At 51.5% G+C, this 26,788-nt stretch overlaps 1 protein-coding gene across 3 annotated transcripts; it reads left to right on the top strand.

The window, feature by feature from the left end:
* Positions 1 to 50: 50 nt before the first annotated feature.
* On the top strand, positions 51 to 26,788 carry LOC142908920 (hydroxylysine kinase-like). 3 transcript variants are annotated; one of them, XM_076059583.1, is made up of 8 exons: positions 51 to 383; positions 4,219 to 4,357; positions 14,637 to 14,751; positions 18,291 to 18,617; positions 21,627 to 21,769; positions 22,258 to 22,438; positions 23,584 to 23,893; positions 24,030 to 26,788. In XM_076059583.1, exons 4-8 carry the CDS (start codon positions 18,563 to 18,565, stop codon positions 24,202 to 24,204), a joined length of 864 nt encoding a protein of 287 aa, XP_075915698.1. In that variant the 5' UTR covers positions 51 to 383; positions 4,219 to 4,357; positions 14,637 to 14,751; positions 18,291 to 18,562; the 3' UTR covers positions 24,205 to 26,788. The 3 variants fall into 3 exon arrangements, with proteins under 3 accessions (XP_075915698.1, XP_075915697.1, XP_075915699.1); XM_076059582.1 differs by lacking the exon at positions 4,219 to 4,357; XM_076059584.1 differs by lacking the exons at positions 4,219 to 4,357; positions 14,637 to 14,751.

The following is a 26,788-nucleotide window of genomic DNA, read 5'->3' as shown; positions in this document are numbered from 1 at the left end:
AGCATAGACTAGATAAGGCGCTGCTGCGTTTCAGATTATACCAAGCATAGCCCGGAAGAGGGGGATGAAAAGCATCAAAACTCAAGACGCGCTGAATAAATGTAGCGAATTTGTTTGATGTTTAATTATTTCATCCATAGCGACAAGAAGCAAGAGGGGCTCACTGGCGTTAGTGAAAGGTGGAGTTTGCTGTGTACCCCCCTAAATTAAAACAATTTAAGTTCGCCGGTGGCATTCACCCCTCCATCGCCCGCTGCTCGCGTTGGTTTCGCCCACGACCCTCTCCCTCCACCACCGAAGAGTCGCGTTTTGGCGGGAGAAGGCGGCTGTGTGTTCTGAGGAGACTAACAACCAGCACCACCATCACCACAACATCTATAATCGTAAGTATAACTACTACTATAATAACAACATCTACAATCATAACTATAACACTAATAATAACATCAACAACTTACAACAGCAATAATATAAACAATTACAATAGTAAAAACATGAACTGCTATAATAACTAATACTGTAATATCAACAACTACTACGACTATAATAAAACAAAAACGTGAACGAGAGCGGGCGACACAACAACGAGGGCGGTGAGTGAGAGAGTGGAGCCGACCTCTCGCCCTCACAGCCTGAGGCCCACAAAGACGCGCGGGCTCTGTCAGCCTCACGCAGCCCGTCAGGGAGACTACACGGGGAGACATTTGTGTTGTGTCTGTGTCTCTGTGTGTGTCTCTGTGTGTGTCTCTGTGTGTGTGTGTCTCTGTGTGTGTCTCTGTGTGTGTGTCTCTGTGTGTGTCTCTGTGTGTGTGTCTCTGTGTGTGGGTGTGTGTGTCTCTGTGTTGTGTCTCTGTGTGTGTGTCTGTGTGTGTGTCTCTGTGTGTGTGTCTCTGTGTGTGTGTCTGTGTGTCTCTGTGTGTGTCTCTGTGTGTGTCTCTGTGTGTGTCTCTGTGTGTGTGTGTCTCTGTGTGTGTCTCTGTGTGTGTCTCTGTGTGTGTGTCTCTGTGTGTGTCTCTGTGTGTGTGTGTCTCTGTGTGTGTGTCTGTGTGTGTGTGTCTCTGTGTGTGTGTCTCTGTGTGTGTCTCTCTGTGTGTCTCTGTAAGCCTCACGCAGCCCGTCAGGGAGACTACACGGGGAGACATTTGTGTTGTGTCTGTCTGTGTGTGTTGTGTCTGTGTGTGTGTCTGTGTGTATCTGTGTGAGTCTCTGTGTGTGTGTGTCTCTGTGTGTGTGTGTCTCTGTGTGTGTGTCTCTGTGTGTGTGTCTCTGTGTGTGTCTCTGTGTGTGTGTCTCTGTGTGTGTAAGCCTCACGCAGCCCGTCAGGGAGACTACACGGGGAGACATTTGTGTTGTGTCTGTCTGTGTGTGTCTCTGTGTGTGTGTCTCTGTGTGTGTGTGTCTCTGTGTGTGTGTCTCTGTGTCTGTGTGTGTATCTGTGTGAGTCTCTGTGTGTGTCTCTGTGTGTGTGTCTGTGTGTGTGTGTTGTGTCTGTGTGTGTGTCTCTGTGTGTGTGTCTGTGTGTGTGTGTCTGTAAGCCTCGCGCAGCCCGTCAGGGAGACTACACGGGGAGACATTTGTGTTATGTCTGTCTCTCTGTGCGTGTCTCAGTGTGTGTGTGTCTGTGTGTGTTGTGTGTCTCTGTGTGTGTGTCTCTGTGTGTGTTGTGTCTGTTGTGTCTGTGACTTTAATGCCCGAGTTGGTCATGATACTGGCACCTGGTCTGGAGTGAGTGGAGGGCATGGGCCAGATCAGCTCAATAGCAACGGTAGGAGGCTGCTAGATTTTTGTGCAGCCCATGGGCTTGTAATTACCAACACGCTGTTCCGGCATCGGCGCATCCACACAACATCATGGATGCATGCCGGGTCCAAGCAAGAACAGCTGCTGGACTACATAGTGACGGACGAGCGGATGCGAGCCCATGTCCTTGACACCAGGACCTACCGTGGAGCTGATCTGCCCTCTGACCATCGACTAGTCATCTGTAAGATGCGCCTGCCATTCTACCACTCCGGAGGTGGGTGTACACCCAGGACCCAATTCCGACCTAAAGTGGCCTGGTCTCAGTTATCTGATGAAAGTTGCAAGCGAGAATTTCATCATCGCTTGCGGCTGGGATTGGCATCGTTCCCGACTCCTCCTGATATCGAGGGTAAATGGGCGAGGTTTAGGACTGTGACTCATGCAGCTGCAATGGCTGCTTTGGGTACGCGGTCCAGACCTCCCCAGAGATCCTGGCTGACAGAGGAGGTGTTCAGGATGGTTGAGAAAAAGCGACAGGCCCACTGTCATCGGCTACAGAATCCCACGTCAGAGAATGAGGCTTACCGCAGCCTTCGCTCGGAGGTTCGGAGAGCCGTGAGGCGCTGCAAGGATGGGTGGTGGTCGCGGGTTGCTGAGGAGATGGAGTCTGCCTCAGTGGCCCGTGATCACAAATCTCTATTTAACTCCATCAAAAAAGTAACCTGCAGCACCACACCTATTACCATCATTAGGGGAAAAAACGGTGATCCAATCTCCGACCCCCAGGAACAGGTTTGCAGATTTGCTGAGCATTTCTGTGAGGTCCTGGGGGAGGGAAAATACCTCAGCCAGGAAAACATCGTGGCACAAAGTGAGGATGACCCTGCTAAGGCTGCGGTGCCTCAAATATTGGAAGAAGTCACCCCCTGTGAGTGGCTGGCTGAGGTGCCATCTGTTGAGGAAGTACTGAGGGCGATCCGGAGTCTGAGACCAGTAAAGGCAGCAGGCAGAGATGATCTCCCAAGTGAAATGCTGAGGGAGGGTGGCGTTTGTGCACAGACTGCCCTATATGACATCATAACAACAGTCTGGACCACTGGACGGGTTCCGCAGGATTGGAAGGATTCCCTGGTGGTCCCCCTCTTTAAGAAGGGGGACCGCACAGACTGTAACAACTACAGGGGCATCTCAATCCTCAGTGTGCCGGGAAAGGTCCTGGCAAGGATTATTCAGCATCGCCTTGCCAGGCACGCTGAGGAGAGGCTTGCGGAGCCCCAATGCGGCTTCAGGAAAGGGCGGTCCTGCACAGATGCCATATTTTCTGTCCGTCTGCTACAGCAGAGATGTAGGGAATTCCAACAAGACCTACATTTCTGCTTTATTGACCTGGTCAAGGCCTATGATACCATCAGTAGGCCTGGGCTCTGGGTCGTTCTTCGTGCTTTTGGAGTACCTGACCCTCTGCTCACGATCATTAAGGACCTTCATGATGGTGAGCGGGCCCGGGTAAACTACGTGGCCGGGAGTCAGAGCCATTCCCTGTACACCTTGAGGTGCGACAGGGGCAAGTGCTGTTAAGTGCTGTTAGCGAGTAGCAGCACCTATGAAGGCTACCGGCACTGTGGCACACGAGGGGGCGGGTGGCCAGCACCAGGCCCGGCCGCCTTTGTCTCCCCCAGTGCTAGCGATGTGCACCGCTCTACTACACCGCTACACCGGCTACTTATTTGCGGCTGAGTCGAACTGGGGGAGGCCCAGGACCGGTTCAGATAACGGCCGTCACTGGGTGTGGGTTGAGTCGCGAGCGGGAGACAAACTCCCCAAACACCACCACCACCGAGAGAGAGGGGGGGGGCACAGGGGGGTGAATGAGAGGGGGGCCCCAGGGGGTGAATGAGAGGGGGAACCCAGGGGGTGAATGAGAGGGGGTGCGGACCCCAGGGGGGTGAATGAGAGGGGACCCCAGGGGGGTGAATGAGAGGGGACTCCAGGGGGTGAATGAGAGGGGGTGGGGACCCCAGGGGGGTGAATGAGAGGGGACCCCAGGGGGTGAATGAGAGGGGACCCCAGGGGGGTGAATGAGAGGGGACCCCAGGGGGTGAATGAGAGGGGACCCCAGGGGGTGAATGAGAGGGGACCCCAGGGGGGTGAATGAGAGGGGACCCCAGGGGGTGAATGAGAGGGGACCCCAGGGGGGTGAATGAGAGGGGACCCCAGGGGGTGAATGAGAGGGGACCCCAGGGGGTGAATGAGAGGGGACCCCAGGGGGGTGAATGAGAGGGGGTGGGGACCCAGGGGGGTGAATGAGAGGGGACCCCAGGGGGGTGAATGAGAGGGGACCCTGGGGGGTGAATGAGAGGGGACGCCAGGGGGTGAATGAGACGGGACCCCAGGGGGGTGAATGAGAGGGGCCCCAGAGCGGTGAATGAGAGGGGGGGGGACCCCCGTTACCTGAGACTGTTGCTCTGTAATCAGCGCCACCGCCGCCACCGCCAGCAGCAGCAGCAGCATCACGCGGCGCTCCATCAGCCTCACCCACGGGGTTCTCTCTTCAGTGCCACACTCACTGATGCTGCTGCTCATGGCGACATTAAGCAGGAAGTGACATTATCAGGTGACATTAAGAAGGAAGTGACATCGTCAGGCGACATTAAGAGTAAAGTGACATCATCAGGCGACATTAAAAGGGAAGTGACATTTTCAGGCGACATTAAAAGGGAAGTTACATCATCAGGCGATATTAACAGGGAAGTGACATCAGGCGACATTAAAAGGGAAGTGACATCATCAAGCGACATTAAAAGGGAAGTGACATCATCAGGCGACATTAAGAAGGAAGTGACATCATCAGGCGACATTAACAGGGAAGTGACATCATCAGGCGACATTAAAAGGGAAGTGACATCATCAGGCGACGTTAACAGGGAAGTGACATCAGGTGACATTAAAAGAGAAGTGACATCATCAGGCGACATTAAAAGGGAAGTGACATCATCAGGCGATATTAACAGGGAAGTGACATCTTCAACAGGTGACATTAAGAAGGAAGTGACATCATCAGGCGACATTAAGAGTGAAGTGACATCATCAAGCGACATTAAAAGGGAAGTGACATCATCAGGCGACATTAAAAGGGAAGTGACATCATCAGGCGACATTAAGAGGGAAGTGACATCATCAGGTGACATTAAGAAGGAAGTGACATCATCAGGCGACATTAAAAGGGAAGTGACATCATCAGGCGATATTAAGAGGGAAGTGACATCATCAGGTGACATTAAGAGGGAAGTGACATCGTCAGGCGACATTAAGAGGGAAGTGACATCATCAGGCGATATTAACATGTAAGTGACATCATCAGGCGATATTAACATGTAAGTGACTACGAGATTACGAGTTAAATGTTCTTGCTGTGGTTTTCACACCTGACGGTGATTGCTTGTGTTGCGGTCGAAACGTCTTAAGAATTTTATTGTTTTATGTTTTTATTATTTTATTGTTTCCCTTCTACGTGGTGACTTTACCGAAAGAACAAATAATATGAATCGCTGCAGTCACGAAATATTTAAATAATTAAATAGAATCACAAGAGATTGTGTTGCGTGCAAAAGAGAGTCGCGTAACCGATCACTCAGAAGTGGGACCTGCGCCTTTAGTGGCACCCCGACGTGAAACGAGCACACGGCACCAACTGTCCCCACCTGAAACGGAACGGGGTTTTACAATCGATGCACGTGCAACTAGTCTAAATGATTGTTGCGCACAGGAGTGCTTCAGGAGAGCATCAGCGAGGTTTTACTGTTCCTCCTCCACTGGAGGGGCGCAGGCTACAGCACAGCGGTTTACCACCAGGCACTCCGTAGTTTGGGTTGTGTGGACACAACATCGCAGGGCTGTGAGACTTCTTGAAGGAGGAGATGTGGCACATCAGCCTGTTGATGTTTTGATTTAAAGCTTTCCTTACTGCAGTAATTCATATTCTTAGCGCTTTCGGTAAAGTCACATTGAAGGGAAACAATAAAATATATATTGTGTTTTATATATATTTTATTGTTTCCCTTCAACGTTACTTTACCGAAAGAGCTAAGAATATGAATTACTGCAGTCACGAAAGCTTTAAATCAAGAGTCCATCTATGTTCTGAAAAGAGGAGGGGGGAGACGAAAAATTAATTTATGCTGTCTGAAAGCCACCGTAAGCGTGAATAATCAATTAAGACTTGAAATGGTTTATCAAATCCTTCCAATGATTGCTAAGCCAGAGTCCATCTTCTCGGTTTAAATTGTCTCTGTGTTTGTATATGTGGATAGCCTCATGAACAAATCTCTCATGGTAGCCAGATGGATTGCAAAGAACCTCTGTCTTGGAGAATTCAATGTCATGTGAGCCTACTGAATTATAACAGTGATCTGCCATGGCCGAGGTGTTGGTCCTACTGTGTTTAAGGTCTGCTTTGTGTTCACGAATGCGGTCCGAGACATGGCGTTTGGTTTCTCCAATGTAACTACTACCACAGAGGCAACTTAGTTTGTAGACACCAGGGTACTGTATGTCGTGATAGCGAACTAATGCGTATAACGCTCCCACATTTATAATGAACTTAGGTGGGTGACCACTTGATTCCCATGTCACAGGGCTATACCTAATACATGAAAACTTGAAATGAAACTTGAAATAACAGACTGTTGAGGCAATTGCTGTTGGCGAGTAGCAGCGTCTATGAAGGCTGGCACAGCACACGAGCAGTGCGTGGCCAACAGCAGGCCCGGCCACCAGAGACCCACAGGGACACACAGAGACCGACAGAGACACACAGAGACCCACAGAGACTCACAGAGACCGACAGAGACACACAGAGACCCAAAGACACCCACAGAGACATACAGAGACCAACAGACACACAGACACTCACAGAGACCCACAGGGACACACAGAGACCCGTAGAGACCCGTAGAGACTCATAGAGACCCATATAGACCCAGAGTGACTGAGACTCGTAGACACCCATAGAGGCTCAGGGACTCACAGAGACCAATAGAGACACCATCACCACAACCATCATCACAACCATGATCATCACCACCATCACAACCACCACCACGATCACACTGCACCAGGTACTCATTTAAAGCTATGCCGACCCATGGAAAGCGGTTTAAATATTCGGCACCGTTATTGGTTGTGAGTGGGGAGGAATTGAACTCTGTTCACTGGGTTCGCAACACAGCGTTGCAAGCCACCACACTGCCGCTCCCCATTAGGACGACGCGCACGGCATTGACAACCTTGATGCTTCCGGTTGCTTGCGATGAAGTGACCGGTTGGCTCAGCCTGCCAAGAGCACCGAGCTGTACCGCTGAGACCATGGGTTTGAAATTCAGGCAACTTGCTTGTGATTTTAAACCAGGTTTCTCAAGCGTATTGCATTTGGCTAAATTCCAGCTGAGAATGAAAATATCAGTTTCACTCTCTTACGTGAAACATTTTTCTCGGTGGCAGGGCGTGTGGGGAGGTGCTGCTCATGACTGTTTGGGGGGGGGGGTAGTGGTGGCACGTGGCCCCCCAATGATCCGATCAAGATCCCTCATTTCGATCGGATCATTGGGGTTTACAGTGAGGGAAAAAAAGTATTTGATCCCCTGCTGATTTTGTACGTTTGCCCACTGACAAAGAAATATAATTTTAAGAAATATAATTTTAATGGTAGGTTTATTTGAACAGTAAGAGATAGAATAACAACAACAAAATCCAGAAAAATGCATGTCAAAAATGCTATAAGTTGATTTGCATTTTAATGAGGGAAATACGTATTTGACCCCCTCTCAATCAGAAAGATTTCTGGCTCCCAGGTGTCTTTTATACAGGTAACGAGCTGAGATTAGGAGCACACTCTTAAAGGGAGTGCTCCTAATCTCAGCTCGTTACCTGTGTAGTGGGTTCCAGGACACGGAGACGGCAGAATAGAAGCAGCACTATTTATTTAAACCTTAACAAGGGTTACACTATAAGGGGTAGCGGCCCCTCCACCCGTATAACTCAGGAACACACCCCAGGCTCTCTAGCCTAAGCTCTAGGCTCCCAGTTCCTCCTGGTAGGGCTCTAAGGGAGGCTATCAGATCCGGCCCTGGTTAGGCACAGATCTCGGCACCCCGCCGACCAGACCGGCCCTTAGAAGGACTCTGACTCTGGGGCTCTGGGGCTGCACCACTGGCTTGCTGTGCCGGCCCTGAAAAGGGCAGCGGTCACAGAAGTTCCAGGGTCTCACCTAGCTGGCCTTCTTTCTTCACTGGTTGCTTCAGCCTCGGGCCCCACACTCTGCCCCGAGCTCCCTGGCTCCCCGCACATTATACCCACTGGAGCCTTAGCGGACGTTGTTGTAGCCACCAAGGTGTGGGTGAACCACACCTTCCCGTGCCATGTGTTTATTCCCCATAGCACCCCTACATCACCCCCTCCCGTGTAACCCGCAGCCGTCCCGGCTGCAACAATACTCGAACAATAAACACAACAAACCCCCACCCGTGCGTGCCTCATAAGAACGAACACCCCAATAAATAACCCAACCCACCTATACAAAATTACACTATATACACATATACATTGTACCCCCCCATCAACGCAGCAAGAAAACTTAACAGTGAACAACAAGAGTAACAAGAACCATTATTACAACAAGCGGCGCATTTTGGCACGAGTCCGTTTTGCGGGTCCATCGTAGGGGGAGGGTCGGGTCGGCCCGGCAGTGGGCACCGGCTGTGCAGGTGCACCGTCTTCCGTCACCCAGGAAGGGCAAACTCCGTCCCCACCGGGTGGCGCAGGCGCGCTGGAAGCCGTCATTCTTGAGGCGCCTGAAGGTGGAACAGTTAGCGAAGCATCAAGGGCAGGTGACGAAGACGCCGTCCGGGAGTCAGCGGACACATCACATGCTCGGCCCGTGTAATGTGGTGGAGGGACGCGCGGCACCACAAACGGCTTCAGACGCGAGGGGTGTACGTACCAGCGGTGTTTCCCCCACTGGATACGAACGCACTGCGGCCGCATAACCTTCACAATAACCACAGGGCCCCTCCAAGGCCGCAACAATTTCGCCGAGGTCGCCAACGGCACCTGAGGGCAGTGCAGCCAGGCTTGATCGCCTGGTTTCCACGCATGTGTGCGTGATTGGCGCGATCGCAACCTCTCGTTGGCCTTCTGCCGAGAGGAAGAGTTTTGGGCCACTGCCTCCCGCGCCTCGGTCAACCTCAGGATATTAAATTTAACGTGGTCGGCCAATTTAGATTTTCTGCTGGTTTCTGAGACGCGGAGCTGAGTTGCAATTGGTGGGTCAACGTCGCGACCGTACATCAAAAAGAACGGCGAGAAGCCGGTTGCCGCGTGAGGAGCCATTCTATAGGCGGCCAAAACCCCCGGAATGTGAAGGTCCCAATCGGTTTGGGAGTCACACACCTGGTGACACAACATAGATGTAAGCATCCTATGCAGCCGCTCCACCATGCCATCGGTTTGTGGGTGATAGGGGGAAGTGCGAATCTTTTTCGTACCAAGAAACGCACACACCTCGTGCAGAAGGATGCCAGAGAAGTTCTTCCCTTGGTCAGTCAGCAGCCGTTCGGGAGCACCCTTGTCGAGGACATAGCCCTGGACAAAGGCCTCGGCAACGGCTGCTGCTGACTGGTTAGCGAGAGGCCATGCCATAGGCCATCGGGTGAAATATTCCACGCCAACCTGCAGGTACTTGTTACCCCTAGGGGTCGCAGGGATGGGCCCCAATATATCGAGTGTGACGAGTTCGTTAACCCGAGAGACAGTGATAGATTGTAGCGGTGGGCAGGCGCCTTTCGCTGGTGGTTTTCGTTGGGCGCACTGAGTGCATGCACCCAGGAGGTCATCCACATCCCTTGCCATACCCGGCCAGAAGAAATCCAGCTGGAGCACGGCAAGGGTCTTGTGGGTCTCCAGGTGCAAAAGCCGCTCGTGTGCGGTCCAAACGGCCTTACCCCGCAAAGCGGATGGCACCACAAGCCTGTGACGGCAGGCCCTCCCATCCCAATGCATTAGGAGCCCCTGGAGCAGCCCGTACGAATCAATCCCCGCGACCCCCCGCACGGAACCCCCTGCGCGACGACGCAACGCGAGGAGGGATGCGTCCTCCATCTGGAGGCGCCCCCATTCCGCAATGGACAACCCCAGCAAGGAGTCCGCACCTCCCTCCCCGACAGGACCCTCAGGCAAGGGGTCCTCAGTGGCAGCAGCGAGAACCGGGATATCTAAGGGGGAGCTATCCTCTTGCGGCTTACAACGCCCCGATCCCCTGAGACAAGCGCAATCTGAGGCGGGCGGCAGGCGAGACAGCGCATCCGCATTAGTGTGCCGAGCACCCTTCCGATATGTGGTCGTGAAATCATAATCCTGAAGGATTTCGAGCCATCGGGACAATTGCCCCGAAGGCTGCGTCACCCGCAAGGCATATTGTAATGCCGCATGGTCCGTACGGACAGTGAAATGCCGACCGTACAGGTATGGGCGATACTGTTGCATAAAAAATACAATAGCCAAGAGTTCCCGACGCGTGACGCAGTATCTCTGTTCCACCGGAGACAAAACCCTACTGCCATAAGCCACGACGCGTTCCACACTACAGATCACCTGTGAGAGCACACCCCCAATGCCCGTATTGCTGGCGTCTGTATCGAGCAGGAAGGGTTCCGAAAAATCGGGGTAGCTCAATGGAGGGGCCCGCACGAGAGCGTCGCGAAGGGAACAAAAAGCGACCTCCTCCTCCTGGCCCCAGTGAAATTTCACTCCCTTCGCCGTCAGAGCGTGTAAGGGCTTAGCAATGGTCGCAAAATCCGCGACGAACCGCCGGTAATAAGACGCAAATTCAATGAAACTCCTGACCTCAGCCACCGAGGTGGGGGTTGGCCAGGAGCTGACACACTGCGTCTTTGCGGGATCGGTGGATATGCCCGAGCGGCTGACGATGTGCCCCAAATAGCGTACGGATTCCCGTAGCAGGTGGCACTTTTGTGGCTTAAATTTCAAATTCGCAGCACGCATTTTGAGGAACACGGCGCGCAAGCGCAAAAGGTGTTCGTCAAATGTCTTGTTGAACACGATGACGTCATCCAGATAGATCAAACAGACGTTCCACTGTAAGCCAGCCAAAACCAGTTCCATAAGGCGCTGAAATGTCCCCGGAGCGGAGTGTAATCCCATAGGTAACCAGTTAAATTGGAATAGGCCATGTGGTGTGCGAAACGCAGTCTTTGGCTTGGACTCATCATCCAATGGGAGTTGCCAGAATCCGGATAACAAGTCCAACGTAGAAAAAAAACGTGCGCCAGCCAGAGCATCCAGAGATTCGTCCATCCGGGGAAGTGGATACGCGTCGGCCACGGAGATCTTATTAAGGCGGCGAAAATCCACACAGAATCACAAGGACCCATCGCGCTTTTTGACAAGCACTATGGGTGCTCCCCATGGACTGGTGGAAGGGGCTATAATGTCTGCAGCCAGCATGTCATCCACTGCCGATTTGACATGATCTTTTTCGGCCGGACTTAACCGAAAAGGATTCTGGCGTACCGGGGCATTGTCACCCGTGTCAATGTGGTGATGCAACAATTTCGTGCACCCAATGTCATATTTGTGTTTACTAAAGACATCGGAAAATTCCGTCAGAAGGGTGCGTAGGCCGGCACGCTGGGAGTCGGACAGATCACTTGTGCCCGAACATAGTGCGTCCATCCAACTATCGTCCCCCTCAGAATGCGGTTGAGCCAGAGGATCGGTCCCCACATTACCCATAACCGTGTCTACCACGGGGACCGGCGTCGCGTGCGTGAGCACAGTTCCCTGAGGAACGACGGCCGTCTGTACGCCAACGTTAAGGACGAGGATAAACGGGTCATCGCTCCCCTTAACGAGCGTTTAAGCGGCCACCAGATCCAGCCCGTTTTCCCCAGCCCTCGAGGGCCCTAATAGAATTCCCTGGTCCAGAACACCAGGCACGAAAGGCCGACGCAAGCGAAGGGGCACGAGCATTTGCGCCCCGGGAGGTACACGCACCGTCCGAGTGACGAACGCTTGTATCGACGCGCACGCTGCCCTTGAGGTGACAGGGGAAGGCAGGAATGTTACCCGTTGGCCCGAGGGAAGCTCGATGCAACCCTGATCAATTAGAATTTTAATCGGCATTTTGCCCAAAAAGTCCGTCCCCAACAAGCACGGAACCGCCAGCGAGGACGAGACTAATATCGGCCCGGAGAGTTTGATATCGCCAATGCAAATTTGTGCTCGAATTTGGCCTATGATACCCAGCGAACCCCCGTTCGCTGCGTAACACGGAACGGTGACTGGGAGCAAGGGGCGGCTTTGAACGGGAAGAATATTATAAATCAAGTCTGACACAATGGTCGCCGAAGCTCCCGTATCGACGAGGATACGCACCTCGACCCCGTCAATGCGACCCGCGACCACGGACGAGCCTGCCAACGCAGCAACAATGCGGTGGGCCAATTCCGTCCACTGCCCTGGCCCGAGCACCCTCTCGACCCCGCCGCCACCCAACTAACCAATGGGCGTACCCCGAGGCCCGTACACCGAAACGCGCGAGGTGGGGACAGGTGTGTGCACAGGCTGAGCATGTGGGGTGCCGCGACTTGCCGGGTTGCGATGCGGAGGCCTGTAGGCTGGAGCGCCGTCCGACCGTCCCGGCTGTCGTTGACGAGGCGCCTGGCATTCCGCAGCCACGTGGCCCTTGCGGCCACAGTTGTAGCACGTGATGAGCACCTTGGGGTGCTCCTGGCGATCCAGTGTTGTCCCAGCCGGCCTCCCTCCGGATCTCCACTCCACCGGGCGACCCGCCGCGAAGACCTCCTCGGAGGGGGGGATGGTCGGCGTCCCAGCGCACACCGCAGCTGCGCCCTTGGGGACGAGAGGTGATCGACGCTGCGCTATCAGGTGCGCGTGGATGTGTCTTGCTGCCCGCAAGTAGCACATGTCCGCGTCGTCCTCTGCGACGATGACGATCTGTAGCTCCTGGGCCAACGCCAGGAGCGTCTCCGTCACCATCGCGTCCACCCCTTCGCCGTCCATCCGCGGGAAAGCCGCTTTTGCGAGGGCCAGGAGAGCCGTGCGATACGCCAGCGGTGGCTCCTTTTGGCCCCTGCACCGCTCGTGGAAGAGTTTGCGGCAGTCCGACGATGGCCCGTAGGCTATGGTGAGGACCTGGAGCGCCGACTGTAGCGTAGATCGCGTTGATCTGGGAGCTGTGATGAGCGTAGCAAGGGCGTCATCGTCCAGCATGGCCGGTAGCGCACTCAACGTCTCGTTGTCCATCCAGCCGGCCATCTCTTGATGAGCGAGAAAGCGGCGTTGAAAGGCCCCCCCAGTCGCCGCCGTCTGAAACGAACTCCTTCAACACCGGCAGGCGTTGTTGAAATGATGGCTTCGTCTCTGAGAGGTGCCGCGCGCCATCTCCGGCCTCCCCGCCGGTGTTGGAGGGGCTGGGGACACCCATCGGCGGTCGCGCAGGTGATGACGATGCGCCCGCCTTTTGGTCCTGACAGCGGGCGTCCGTTGGTGATGACGTCACCACCGCTGATTGGCCCACAGCGTCCACGTCGAGCTGCGACCCTCCAATCGCCGTGGCGGACACTGTCATGGCGGCAAATCCGAAATCTGGTGGCTGTGTTTCGGCGGGAATGGCCGTTGAACGGCGTTCGTCTCTCTGCCGCCTTTGCGCCCGCAGCTCCGCGCGGTTGATTTCCTCCAGCGTGGAAGCCGCGGCATACAGCAGCTCAGCCAGTCGAGAGTGAGCTGCCTGCAACCCGTCCTCCATCGGCGGCCACTCCTCCAGCGGCGGCTGCTGTTGGGGCGTCTGGGGCATCCCAGGATCGTCGGCCGCGGCCTCTGGCGCAATCCCAGGCGAGCCGTCCTCCTCCTGGGGTGCCTGTGATCGGTTTGTACTCCTTGTGTTCATTTTAAGACTACTTCTGACACCAGTTGTAGTGGGTTCCAGGACACGGCAGAATAGAAGCAGCACTATTTATTTAAACCTTAACAAGGGTTACACTAGAAGGGGTAGCGGCCCCTCCACCCGTATAACTCAGGAACACACCCCAGGCTCTCTAGCCTAAGCTCTAGGCTCCCAGTTCCTTCTGGTAGGGCTCTAAGGGAGGCTATCAGATCCGGCCCTGGTTAGGCACAGATCTCGGCACCCCGCCGACCAGACCGGCCCTTAGAAGGACTCTGACTCTGGGGCTCTGGGGCCGCACCACTGGCTTGCTGTGCCGGCCCTGAAAAGGGCAGCGGTCACAGGAGTTCCAGGGTCTCACCTAGCTGGCCTTCTTTCTTCACTGGTTGCTTCAGCCTCGGGCCCCACACTCTGCCCCGAGCTCCCTGGCTCCCCGCACTTTATACCCACTGGAGCCTTAGCGGACGTTGTTGTAGCCACCAAGGTGTGGGTGAACCACACCTTCCCGTGCCATGTGTTTATTCCCCATAGCACCCCTACACCTGTATAAAAGACACCTGTCCACAGAAGCAATCAATCAATCAGATCCCAAACTCCCCACCAGTCAACGCCCTACCTGGTTGATTGACGTTGAGAGACCACGCCCACACACGTGATCGTCTAACGTGGTCGATTCCCACGTCTACACAGTCGGAATCGATTAATGAAGGTTCATTTTAGACCACTGTTGATTCCCATGTTATCCCAATACAAATCGATTTTTTTTAGCCTAAGCCACAATTAATCGATTCCAATGTTATCCCAAAGGAAATCGACTCATACATCCGTAACTCTACTATAATCGATTCCTAATGTTATCCCATTAGGAATCGGCACGAGTATAGTTAATCGAAATTTAAATCGATTTTCTCTGCAGGTGACTTGGCGTGGAGTGAATGGGGATGCGGAACTCTTCGTCCTGCACCTCGTCACGTGGTGAAGCAGCCTCGTCACGTGGTGCAGCAGCCTCGTCACGTGGTGCAGCAGCCACGGTGAGCCGAGCCGATCGACATCGGGTGCCAGGTTGTGGTGGACGTGGGGAGCGGTGGTGCAGTGGTTAGCGCACTGTGTGTGTGTGGGGAGCGGTGGTGCAGTGGTTAGCGCACTGTGTGTGTGTGGAGCGGTGGTGCAGTGGTTAACGCACTGTGTGTGTAGTGGAGAGCGGTGGTGCAGTGGTTAGCGCACTGTGTGTGTAGTGGGGAGCGGTGGTGCAGTGGTTAGCGCACTGTGTGTGTGTGGGGAGCGGTGGTGCAGTGGTTGGCGCACTGTGTGTGTGTGGGGAGCGGTGGTGCAGTGGTTAGCGCACCGTGTGTGTGTGGGGAGCGGTGGTGCAGTGGTTAGCGCACTGTGTGTGTAGTGGGGAGCGGTGGTGCAGTGGTTAGCGCACTGTGTGTGTGTGGGGAGCGGTGGTGCAGTGGTTAGCGCACTGTGTGTGTGTGGGGAGCGGTGGTGCAGTGGTTAACGCACTGTGTGTGTGTGGGGAGCGGTGGTGCAGTGGTTAGCACACTGTGTGTATGTGGGGAGCGGTGGTGCAGTGTTTAGCGCACCGTGTGTGTGGGGAGCGGTGGTACAGTGGTTAGCGCACTTTGTGAGTGAGTGTGGGGAGCGGTGGTGCAGTGGTTAGCACACTGCGTGTGTGTGGGGAGCGGTGGTGCAGTGGTTAGCACACTGTGTGTGTGTGGAGCGGTGGTGCAGTGGTTAGCGCACTGCGTGTGTGTGGGGTGCGGTGGTGCAGTGGTTAGTGCACTGTGTGAGTGAGTGTGGGGAGCGGTGGTGCAGTGGTTAGCACACTGTGTGTGTGTGGGGAGCGGTGGTGCAGTGGTTAGCTCACTGTGTGAGTGTGTGTTGAGTTTGTGTGCGTTGGGGTGGTAGCTGTGAACACAGTGGGGACTGTGGTTAGTAGTGAGTAGTACATTATTATACAGCAGTGCCTTAAACTTGTTATTAGATTCAAGTATAACGTTGCAATGACTATTGTTTGCTAAACATAACTTAACATTTTTAATGACTGAGTTGAGTTTATGCGTGCGCTGGGGTGGTAGCTGTGAACACAGTGGGGACTGTCTGTGTACTCAGTAGTGAGTAGTTCATTATTATACAGCAGTGCATCTCATACACACACACACATCTCATACACACACACATCTCATACACACACACATCTCATACACACACACGCATCTCATACACACACACACATCTCATACACACACACACACATCTCATACACACATGCATCTCATACACACACACACATCTCATACACACACACGCATCTCATACACACACACACTCGCATGCATCTCATACACACACACAAAGACAAAGACCCCCGTATAGCCTCAACAGACTCGGGGCAATGGCTGGGAGCCAACACCTATGAAGGCCGGCCCAGCACACGATGGGGTGGGTGGCCAAACACCACGCCCGGCCGCATTTGTCTCCCAAGTGGCGATGTTCACACCCTGCACCAAGTACTCATTTAAGGCTGAGTTGACTTCAAAGACGGAAACAGGAATACTTCTTCACAATTATGGCAAATCGCCTGATGAAGCTGGTTGTAATAATCAGTGAAACGTCATACTCTAATGGTAAATGTTCTGGGTTTACTATCCAATACACCAGTGTGCTGAAGCAGTAACTAATTGGCACGTTTTGTTTACGTGAAATATGCTCTGACTTTAACATAGCTATTTCTGTGACCAGTTACAAGCTAATCACTCAGCTATTTCAATGCTAAATTCTATGCTAATTCCTTTGTCAAGGGGTACCTCTGCAGATGTGTATACTTTAACTTAGCTATTTCAATGAGCCATTTCAATGCTAAATTATATGCGAATTCCTTTGTCAAGGCGCTTTGTGTTTTTCTTCTCACACAGCTTAAAGGTCGTGATCTAAGCGTGGCTTCTCTCACTCCAGCGCTGTCCTCCAGACAGTCTCGTCCCTTCACCTGATGAAGGCCGCTTGTGTTGTGGCCGAAACGTCGTGATTTTTTGTTATTTTATTTTCACCTACGTGACTTTACCCAATAGAACCAAAGAGTATATTTTATACTTTTTGCATTGTTTACAGTCTGGAAGCTACCCACATGGGAAATTTAAAGTTGTTGCATGTCGGGAAGTATGCTAAACATTTCGAACAGACACACATAATCACAAATTTCCCTTTTATATATACAGACGAAGGGGTGGGTGACAGCACCACGCCCGGCCGCCTTTGTGTCCCCAGTGGCGATGTTCACACACCACAGCAATTACTCGTTTTAGGCTGAGTCGATCTAGGGGAGGCCCAGGAGCGGTTGAAATAATCGTCACCGGTGGTGGCAGTGAGCGGGAATTGAACTCGGGTTGCCGGGTTCGTAGCGCAGTGCGCTAACCACTACACTAATTCGTTACGCTTCCACATGCGTGGATCACGTGACAGATTTGACGTCACAGCTCACTTGCCGTGCAAAAAAATGCATTATTGAGCTCCCCCCCCCCCTCCTCCCCCCAGAAAAAACACAAAAGTGTATTTTAATATTTTTTGCGTGGTGTACAGTCTGGAAAGTACCCACATGGCAAATTTCAAGTTTGTTGCATGTCGGGAAGTACGCTAAACATTTTTAACAGACACACATAATCACAACTTTGCCTTTTACATATGTATGGAGATAATTTCGGCCAGGGCTGCCCTGTGTCAGCGACTCTGAAAAACCTGCTGACACCCGGCACACCACGTCCCGTGTGTACCTTTCGCTATCGCCGTGGCTACCGGGGCTGTGCTGCCCACTCCACTTCGCACCAGCGACCCGGAAAATATTCAGTGACAGATTAAGCCCTGATTATTATTCACACAATTACACATCCAGTGGAATTTGAACACGTGATTTTGTGCTTACGGGACAAGGTGTTTACTCGGTGGGCCATAGCTGCAGCTCCCCAATGCTGCATAAACCCATGGTTCTTGTTATAATTCCAGTTACAGTAATGCTACTTTATCAGGCACTGGCTGTATTTCCACTGAAATACACAAGGAGAATTCTCTGTTATTACGAATCTTATATCTGACATGTTTAAGTGGTGCTTTTCTGTTCGGTGAAATGTGTTGCTATTAAATGTGATGCGAGCAAAGAGACGTGTTTATTGATCGCTGATCGATCGATTGACTTCATGGCCAAGCGGTAGCGCGTTGCAGATGTTTGTGGTACGAGTCCCACGACCGCCCCGGTTAACGCTGTGGGTGTATGAACTGTAAATATTGCGCACTGTCTGCTTCACAGTCGGATGCTAAAGATCTCGGAGATGTAATTTAAATAAGTAGTATGCCACGTGTGTCGGCACAACTCTGTAAATGCGACAACTACTGTGGGCTGTCCGTGAAGCGTAGCGCCTCCAGGGTGTAGCCTCGTGTGTACTCTGAGCTTGTTTCGCACCGTACGTAGCCAACCGTGCTCATCGGAGGCGCCTTGCGCTGCACGAATGGAGCGAACGCCAACGTGCACTCGCAAAACCCAAAAGCTTTTTGATTGCCCTCGTTTTGTCCGTTGAAGACGATGCAAGCCGCGCCGCAGGACGATGGCCGCGAGCACGAGAAGCCGTGCCTCAGCGAGTCCCGCGCGGCGGAGCTGGTGGAGCGCCTCTACGGGGTGAGCGTGGCGGGGGTGAGCCCGCTGGCGAGCTACGTCGACCAGAACTACCGCGTGCTGGCGCGCGACGGTCGCCAGTTCGTGCTCAAGGTCACCAACACGTGGGACAGCCAGCGGCCGCAGATGCTCGAGGTGCAGATGGCTATGATGAGGTTCCTGCGGGAGAGGGGCTTCCCATGCAGGAGGTGGTGGACAACATCAGCGGGAAGATCATGTCGCTCGAGAGCATCGGTGAGCTGCGCCTGCGTGGGTCCCGGGAGCAGAGACATTGGAGAAGAGATGTACATAATACTAAATCTTGTTCTACTTGATGTGCGTCTCCATCTCTCTTTGTCTCCCCCTACATGCTAAGGCCTCGGCACAGAGACCCTATCTCTCTGTGCTCCGTACGTTGTGTCTCTCTTTGTGTCTCTGTGTGAACTCCCTTCTACTTAGGTGTCTGTATATATATCTGCGGTTCTGTGTTTCCTCTCTCTTAAATTTAGCTCTTCTATGCCTGATGATGATTGCTTGCGTTGCAATCGAAACGTCGTATGCTATTATGTAATTTTATTATTATTTCTTATTTCTACGTGACTTTACCGAAAAAACCAAAGAGTAATTCCTGCAGTCACGAAAGCGACAAATCAAGTTTAATAGATGTACAGTGCAGTACAATTGATTTTGCTGCAACTGAACTCTGGCCCCCACAACGTAGCACCACGCAGCAGCCTGTGATGCCTGTTTAATGCACGATTGTCACCCGTAGAAGCCCTAATCCAGGCTCAATCTGCTTAGCTTTCAGATCTTATGATAGGGCACATTCCAGGTGATTTAGTAATAGGCTGATAGTAATCATACGAACACAGCATTGGTTTATACTTGCAAAGACAACGATCAATATCCGAGCATGAGGCGGTGGTATAATACTGGGTCGCACTCCACTGACGATAAGTGATGTAAAAGGATCATACTTTTTAGTTTTTGTGAGGTTGGTGGATGTAACGCACTGCTTGTTGGTACTGGCCCAAGGTCCACATTGTGATATTTTGTAAATTCTTCATGTATATAAAAAAAAACAATGTTTGGTGTGTGGGATGAAACTGGAATGACTGCTCACAGCAAAGCCACACGGACGAGACGATAACATCTGTGGTGAGAGATCAGAAGCACACTTGCTGTTTTCTCATCTACTGACCTGCAGGTTGGTAGATATAATGTTTGTACAGTTCACCGACGCCGCCATTCGCCAACTGCACAGTGTGTTCCACCTCCCCACACCTCCGATGAGCACGGTTGGCTACGTACGTATGGTGCGAAAGAATTTCAACATACTTACGAAACCTAAATCGTAATTTTTGTTTCTGCTTATCTTCCCACGAGACCCTGAGACGTTTTAATGGCACAGAGAAGCAAACGTCAAACTCTTTGCATCGAGTTCCGGATTGGCTGACAAGGGGAACACGTCAAACCAAAACCATGTATTACATGAACAAGCATAGACGGGAGAGAGATGTCACAAGCAATATAATGTAGAGATATGAGAGAGATTTATTCATGATAAAGGTTTTTGGGTGAGATCGCGTTATTAATAAATTTGTCGTAACCCTCCACCACCCGACACAGCCAAACAGTAAAAAATGTGTCACGTTGACAACAGACAAAATAGTTCACTACTTTAGCCCACCGGTGTGATGAGTGAATACACAACATTTACAATATTTGAGTACGACGTTTCGCTGGTAATTACATCCAGCATCATCGGGCAATTCGCCAGAATGGTGAAGCCCTCACTTGCTCCCGGTCTTAAATAGAGCAGCAGGGTGATGTCATCATTTAACTCATTCATAGAGAGATTTAATCAGAAATATATTTATATGGAAGAGATAGGAGAAAGATCTATCCGCAAGAGGAGAGATTTAGAGAAATGCAAACATGTCGATACAGAGCTTATCTCTCCCCCACACCCACTCCGACCTCCTGCATCGCATCACTTCTATTAATATTATTATTGTAATCATCATCGTTACACTTGTTTTCACAGCAGAGCCTCACTGAGTATCGGGAGGGTCTTGTCAAACTTTTCAGTTGGGGGTAGGGCGCGGGGGCGACGGTTGTCGTGTGTAATTTCAAGTGAGTATTGCTGACTGAGACATGTACTTAATTAGTTCTTGTAAGGCGTGGCGGGATAGTTGTCCTGTAGACCAGAATGAATTAATTTTGGTGGTTCGGGCTTGGCCCACGGGCTGTAGTTGGGACAACACTGGGCTGCTAAACATTTGTAAAGCAAAGTGCTTCATAGCTCATCGGATTCCTCCAGTAAAAGTACATATTCTGATTATAATGCCTGGGCTAGCAGCGCTCCTTTAAACCCAGGCTTGGGGTTCATCGCGTGAGCTGACATCGCCACCCAACGCCGTGTTTGGAATGCGAAGATCACGGAATGCCGCTGACCCTTATATTTACGTGATGGAACGAGCGATAAAAGTCGCCTCCTGATGCAGATGGGGCCCCCATTCACCCTGCTCCTAAGTAATTTGCTCAAGCTGAACCCAGGGAATTCAGCTAGACTCGTGGTGCTGACGTATCCATTCTGGCCCGAACCTGGGCGAATTGCCCCCGGTTCCGGCCAGCGTGCGCTAAGGCGTGAGGGTTGCGTGCCACGTTGCAACTTTGGCGGATGCCTTACGCATGGGTGTGGCGAGGTATTATTCCTCTCAAATGCTTTATTTAGCTACAGCGGTTTAGACAACAAGGCTATATAGGAATGCGAATTTCGGAATGCGTTCGTGTTATTAATTTCTGCGTTAATAGTACCGTGAAAGAAAGTCATGAGGAAAAAATCACTCCAATTTACTATTTTTTGGGGGGGGGAACAGAAATACTCGATTCAAGTTGCTTGAGAGATTGGCGTTTTAAAGACTACACGAATTTTATGTGCGTTATATATCGGACTTAGCACGTTCATTATTGTTATTAACCATTTAATACTGAGCAGCAAATTGTCGCTTAATTTCCTAAAAAAAGAATAGTAGCCTTGGCTATCAGTTGAGCAATTCATAAGAGACCCTGTGTAGTATAGCACGTGGGTAATGGACACAGGGCGCAAAGTGGTGAGTTGACACTTTGGCCAGACCTTGGAGGTTCCGATATCAGCTTCCGAACAGCTTTTTATGTTCCAGCAAAAGGAAGCGACGGTGAGATTTCACTAACCATGGTGACCTCTTGACCTCGGTGGCGACTCCTGCTGTGAATTCTCAGACTGCGGCGAAGGAGAGAAGGAGTTCAACGTGCGGCTGCTCACGTACCTGCCCGGCGTGCCGCTGTCCAGGGTGCTGGCGGATGGCAGCCTGTACTACCAGGTGGGCAAGCTGGCAGCGAGCATCCACCAAGCCCTGCAGCAGGTACGAGCGCACGAGCGCCTCTTGACAGGTGACGTGAGACTGCAGGGATTCATATTCTTGTTGCTTTCGGTAAAGTCACCACCACGTAGAAGGGAAACAATAAAATAATAAAAAATATAAAACAATGAAATTCTCACGACGTTTCGACTGCAACACAAGCAATCGTCATGAGGTGTGAAAACCACAACAAGGAAATTTGAAAAAAAAAAATTCTTGTTGTGGTTTTCACACCTGATGATGAAAAAAATGTAGTTGTTTTTTCATTCATTCTTTTATTTTATAGTTTTACCTACGTGACTTTACCGAAAAAAAACAAAGAGAAAATAATAAGTCAAGGAGAACATCTTTTTTGAAACGAAGACTATCCTTTGCTAGCTTGACGTTTTGCTGCCTTTAACTTACATATGTACTCAACTGGCCAATGCGATGTTAATCTCGTATTGCATTTTTTGTCATCTTACCGCCTTCATTTTTAAACATCTGCATAGTTTGAGCACCCGTTCCTGCACTCCCTGCAACGAGACGATTTCATCTGGAACCTGTCAAACACCCACCTGCTCGAGTCCTACCTCTTCACTCTGGACGGCGACCCCAACCAGGGTTTGGTCAGGGAGGTCATCGCCAAGTTCCGCGAGGAGATCCAACCCAACCTGCACAAGTTTACCAGATGTACGCTCGCCTCGCAGCTTCACCCGGGACGTAGCTCCATGCCTCAGGGGGCGAGGGGCGCTTCAGGCCACCGACGAGGCCTTGAAGCCACGACGGGTGCCGCGTACGTGTATACGTTGAACTTCTTTCGCACCGTACGTAGCCAACCGTGCTAATCGGAGGTGCGGGGGAAGGACAACAAACTAAACACAAAAAATCAGTTCAAAAATAAATTAGTGTTCAATCTAGGTTTAAAAGTGCATAGCTCCAGTGCCTTCCTAATATCGGAAAGAAGAGCTTTTCAGACGGCCGCAGAAGTGCATCTGAAAGCGCGCGATGCGGTGACTGTCTTTGTTTGTTCGATGGTTAGCCACAAGCCGCTGCGAGGATCACCCGAATTCGCGTGATGGTTTATGCTGCTTGACGAGATCAGCAAGGTATTGTGATTCATTTGTGGCAAGCATTTTCTTTGCAATGTGCTTTACGTGATTACTTTTACCCAGCATACACAGATGCATTACAGGGCATGCATGTAATGGGGGACACTCGCACAGACACTGATCACAGGTGAAATCAAATGACAGGGATATGACATTCAGACGCTACTGTATATAAATCATAATTGTAATTTCTACCAAATCATTTTTCAATGGATGCTAAATTGTGTTCAACAGTTTTTGTTACACATATACTCATAATAATAATGTACAGCCCTTTGTAAATGCACTATCTGGACGAAGGCATTCCCAGGCTGTGTAGGGTCATGGGGGTTGTTTTGCCACCTTCACCATGCTGGTCGGTGAGGAGGTAGGTAGGATCCCAGGACTGGTTCAGATATCAGTGATGTTCTCCATGGCCGGGAATCAAGGGCTCGTGATGCGGTGTGCATACCACTACACACCGCTCCATATCTCGCCCCCGTGCAGGGTTGTACGACGCTGGTGGGTTATTGTAATTCTGTGCCTTTGAAGGCAGGAGAAGTCGGTGATTCACTGAGACTCTGCGGGGGCCGTTCTTAGACTCGCACACGCGGCTTGCGCAACACCAATCGTGCGGCCGGAATAAAAACGGCACGGGCACGAACGATGACGACGGCGACGAGGGGAGGACGGTCAACAATAAAAGACAACGGACGAAATCAAATTCGACGTTCCCCCTCGCCGCAGGCATAATCCACGGTGACTTCAATGACGACAACATCCTGGTGCAGGAGGTGGCCGTGGGAAGCGAGCAGCAGCAGCAGCAGGGGCCCAAGTCGGCGGAGGGAGTGCCGCGGCACCGCGTCTCCGGCATTGTGGACCTCAACTCGATGATGTTCGGCTACCACGTGTACGACCTGGCCATGGCCATCATGTACATGATGGTGGAGAGCGGAGAGGCGATGGAGGCCGGGGGTCACGTCCTAGCCGGCTACGAGAGCGTGCAGGCCCTCACCGAGGACGAGAGGAGGGCCGTTTACTTCCTGGTGGCGTGCAGGTGAGAGCAGAGGTGGGGACACTAAAATCCCAGTCGATCAACAAGTCGGCAGCAAAAACCCTCTTGAATAACAAACGATATTAACCGTCACGACAGCAACGGCGACAACAACAATATGGTCTACTTTTCCCCGCAGGTTCTGCCAGTCGCTGGTCATGGCCCGCTACACGATCCTGCGATACCCGCAGAACGCCGACTACCTGCTGATAACGGCGCGCACCGGCTGGGTGAAGCTACACGAGCTCTGGACCAGGGGCCTGGAGGACATGCAGAGGCTGTGGTCCGATGTTGCGGCACGGTACAGAAACTAGAACCGCGGTGGAGATCGAGCGAACGGCGAGGAGAGAGAAGGGGGAGTTTGGGGTGGGGGGGGGCCCACCGTGAGACACGTCCTCCCACTCGCCCCACCGGTACCTCCCGAGGCTTCGCAAGGAACCGGTTTCAACTTGATCGTGGCGCCGTTGGTTTTGGACACGTGCGATCTTTGAATACGGAATCTGAAAAATGTGAATTGCTCATGCCAGGCACTTAATGCATAGGGGAGGTTTTTCGTGGCTTCAGGTTGAGGAGGCCACAAGTGCCACCTCGGGTTTTCCAGTCTCGGGCGATGGCGCGCGCGTCCGGTGGATTCGTTGAGTAACTGGAATGCGACGGCATTGGCTTCATCAGCAATACGATCCAAGCGCATTGAGAGACCGTCTAAATCCGCATCGCTGGGAATCGCCCAAAAACAGGAAAGTATTCATTTTCTTCTTTGAAACATTTCGGAGACTTGCGACGATCGTAGACAAGAAGGACGAGGAAAGATTTTGGTCTGGACTTGAACAGGGGGCAGTAAGATGGGAGATCTTAGTTGCTGGTGTGCAGATAATATTATAGGCGATTAGAGGGGGGGGGGAGAGGTTGGAGCGTTGAGAGCCCATGGAAGATCTTGAAGACATTGAAGGCGTCTTCAAGATCCTCCATCTTGCGGTTGAGTCGGAATTAGGTTGAGAGCACAGTGGAGGGATCCGAGTACCGGGTTGATGCGTTCTCATTGATGGGTGCAAGTTTGAAGGTTGGACGATCACTTGCACTTAGGAAGGTGGGAGATTTGTGGAGTCCACAGAGAGGGGTCCCTCCATGATTAATCAACGAGCATGATGAAGGCACGAATAAGATTCGGAGCAGCAGTTACATCGGCGCTTTCTCCAACCGGACAGGGGCACATATCTTCCCGGGATAAACTGCTCCGTATAATTGGTCCCTAGCAAAGGAGCTTCATCATCATCATCAGACTTTTTTTTCACGTTCCAGTTCTCAATGAATCCACCTGTACGCGCCAAGTGACGGGCGGGGAAAGCACAGGGCCGTCACAGACAAAATCCATTGTCGTATTGTGCTTCTATGCTCCCGTGTCCATTCTTGGCCGCCTTTAACCCGCACTGACCGGCACGGTGAATTGTGGTCACGTGACCCCAACGGAGCAGCACGACGTGGGGTGGGGGTCGTCCTCATACAGCAGTGGATTGACACGAGGCCTGTACGCGTGCCTCTCAATCTCACGTCACCGGAGGTTGAACAAACCTGAAGTGGAAGCTGTTGTTTCCTCAACCTGGAGGCACTGGTCACCCACTGCCTTGTTGCATATGTACATACGCGGATTTATACATATTTCCATACACATGTACATTTGCTTTCCATAGGTTACGTGTGTATGCATGGATGTATACATGCATGTGTACATTCATACCTACACACATGCATTCATATGTGCAGATATAAATATATAAGTCCACTAATAATTTACATAGGAACATGTTAGCATATCTATACATTTGTAAATACATTTACAAACATATACCCATGTATGTGTACGCATCACATGCATGGGTATATGTCTGTATGGCGCGCACATTGACACGTATACGTATTTCCATACACATACATTTTTTTCCCATAGGTCATGTGTGTATGCATGCATGTATGTATACATGCATGTATGCATGTGTACATTCATACATAGACACATGCATTCATATGTACAGATATATATGTAAGTCCACTAATAATAAACGTAGGAACATGTTTGCAGATATATACATCTGTAAATACACGTACAAACATATACCCATGTATGTGTACGCAACACATGCATGGGTATATGACATTGCTTACTTAGGCCCATATAATTATATTCGTATGTATAGCACATTGTCCTGTACAGGGTGTGTTGTCCTTGAATGTACCCATAATTAAATAATCGTAATTATACATCTAATTGAACTGTGCGGTTCAAGTTTCAAGTTTGCTATGTTCATGCAGATGAGAACCCAAGAGACCAGGATGGTCTCATGTGAAGACTGACCTGGGCCATTCGGATGGGCAGTAGGGAGAGTGATGAACACCATGTATCCAATCGAGATAATTTGCGGTGTAATTTTCGCCAAACGTGGACCCTGACGCCAGCGCACAGTGGTCCCACTCTTGCGAACTACGCCAAGGGATCTTTAACGTGTCCCCCTGGCTGAAATATTGGCAGCAAAAATAATCCTTACCGTGCTTGCATTTAACGATTGCGAAAACCTCGAGCGAATCCGTGTCGGCAGCACGCACAGAGGCGCGTGCCGAGTGCACAAAAATGTCTCCGCCTTGGTCATTGTGCAAAATCACCAATTCCTAAATAACTGCATCCGTTGGTCATCCATCTTTCTAGAGTGGTCGCCGATAGCAGCACACGAGAAAAGCACGTGATGTTGGCAAACACCTGGGACTTTTAAATCTCGATATGATGCGTGTCAACGCGATGGTCGACATGTGGCGGTCGAGAGGAGGGCATGAGACACAGATGATGAAATCTTCACATTACCAAGTGTGTATGGGTTATGTGATTTCATAAACATAGCTAGGACTGCA

Source organism: Petromyzon marinus, unplaced genomic scaffold (genome assembly GCF_048934315.1).
Source record: "Petromyzon marinus isolate PM22_M1 ecotype Great Lakes invasive population unplaced genomic scaffold, UKy_Petmar_22M1.pri1.0 PM_G_Scaffold_11, whole genome shotgun sequence".
Classification (NCBI taxonomy): Eukaryota; Metazoa; Chordata; class Hyperoartia; order Petromyzontiformes; family Petromyzontidae; genus Petromyzon; species Petromyzon marinus.
Note: the sequence above shows the minus strand (reverse complement) of the source record. Positions and strands in the feature narration are given on the sequence as shown.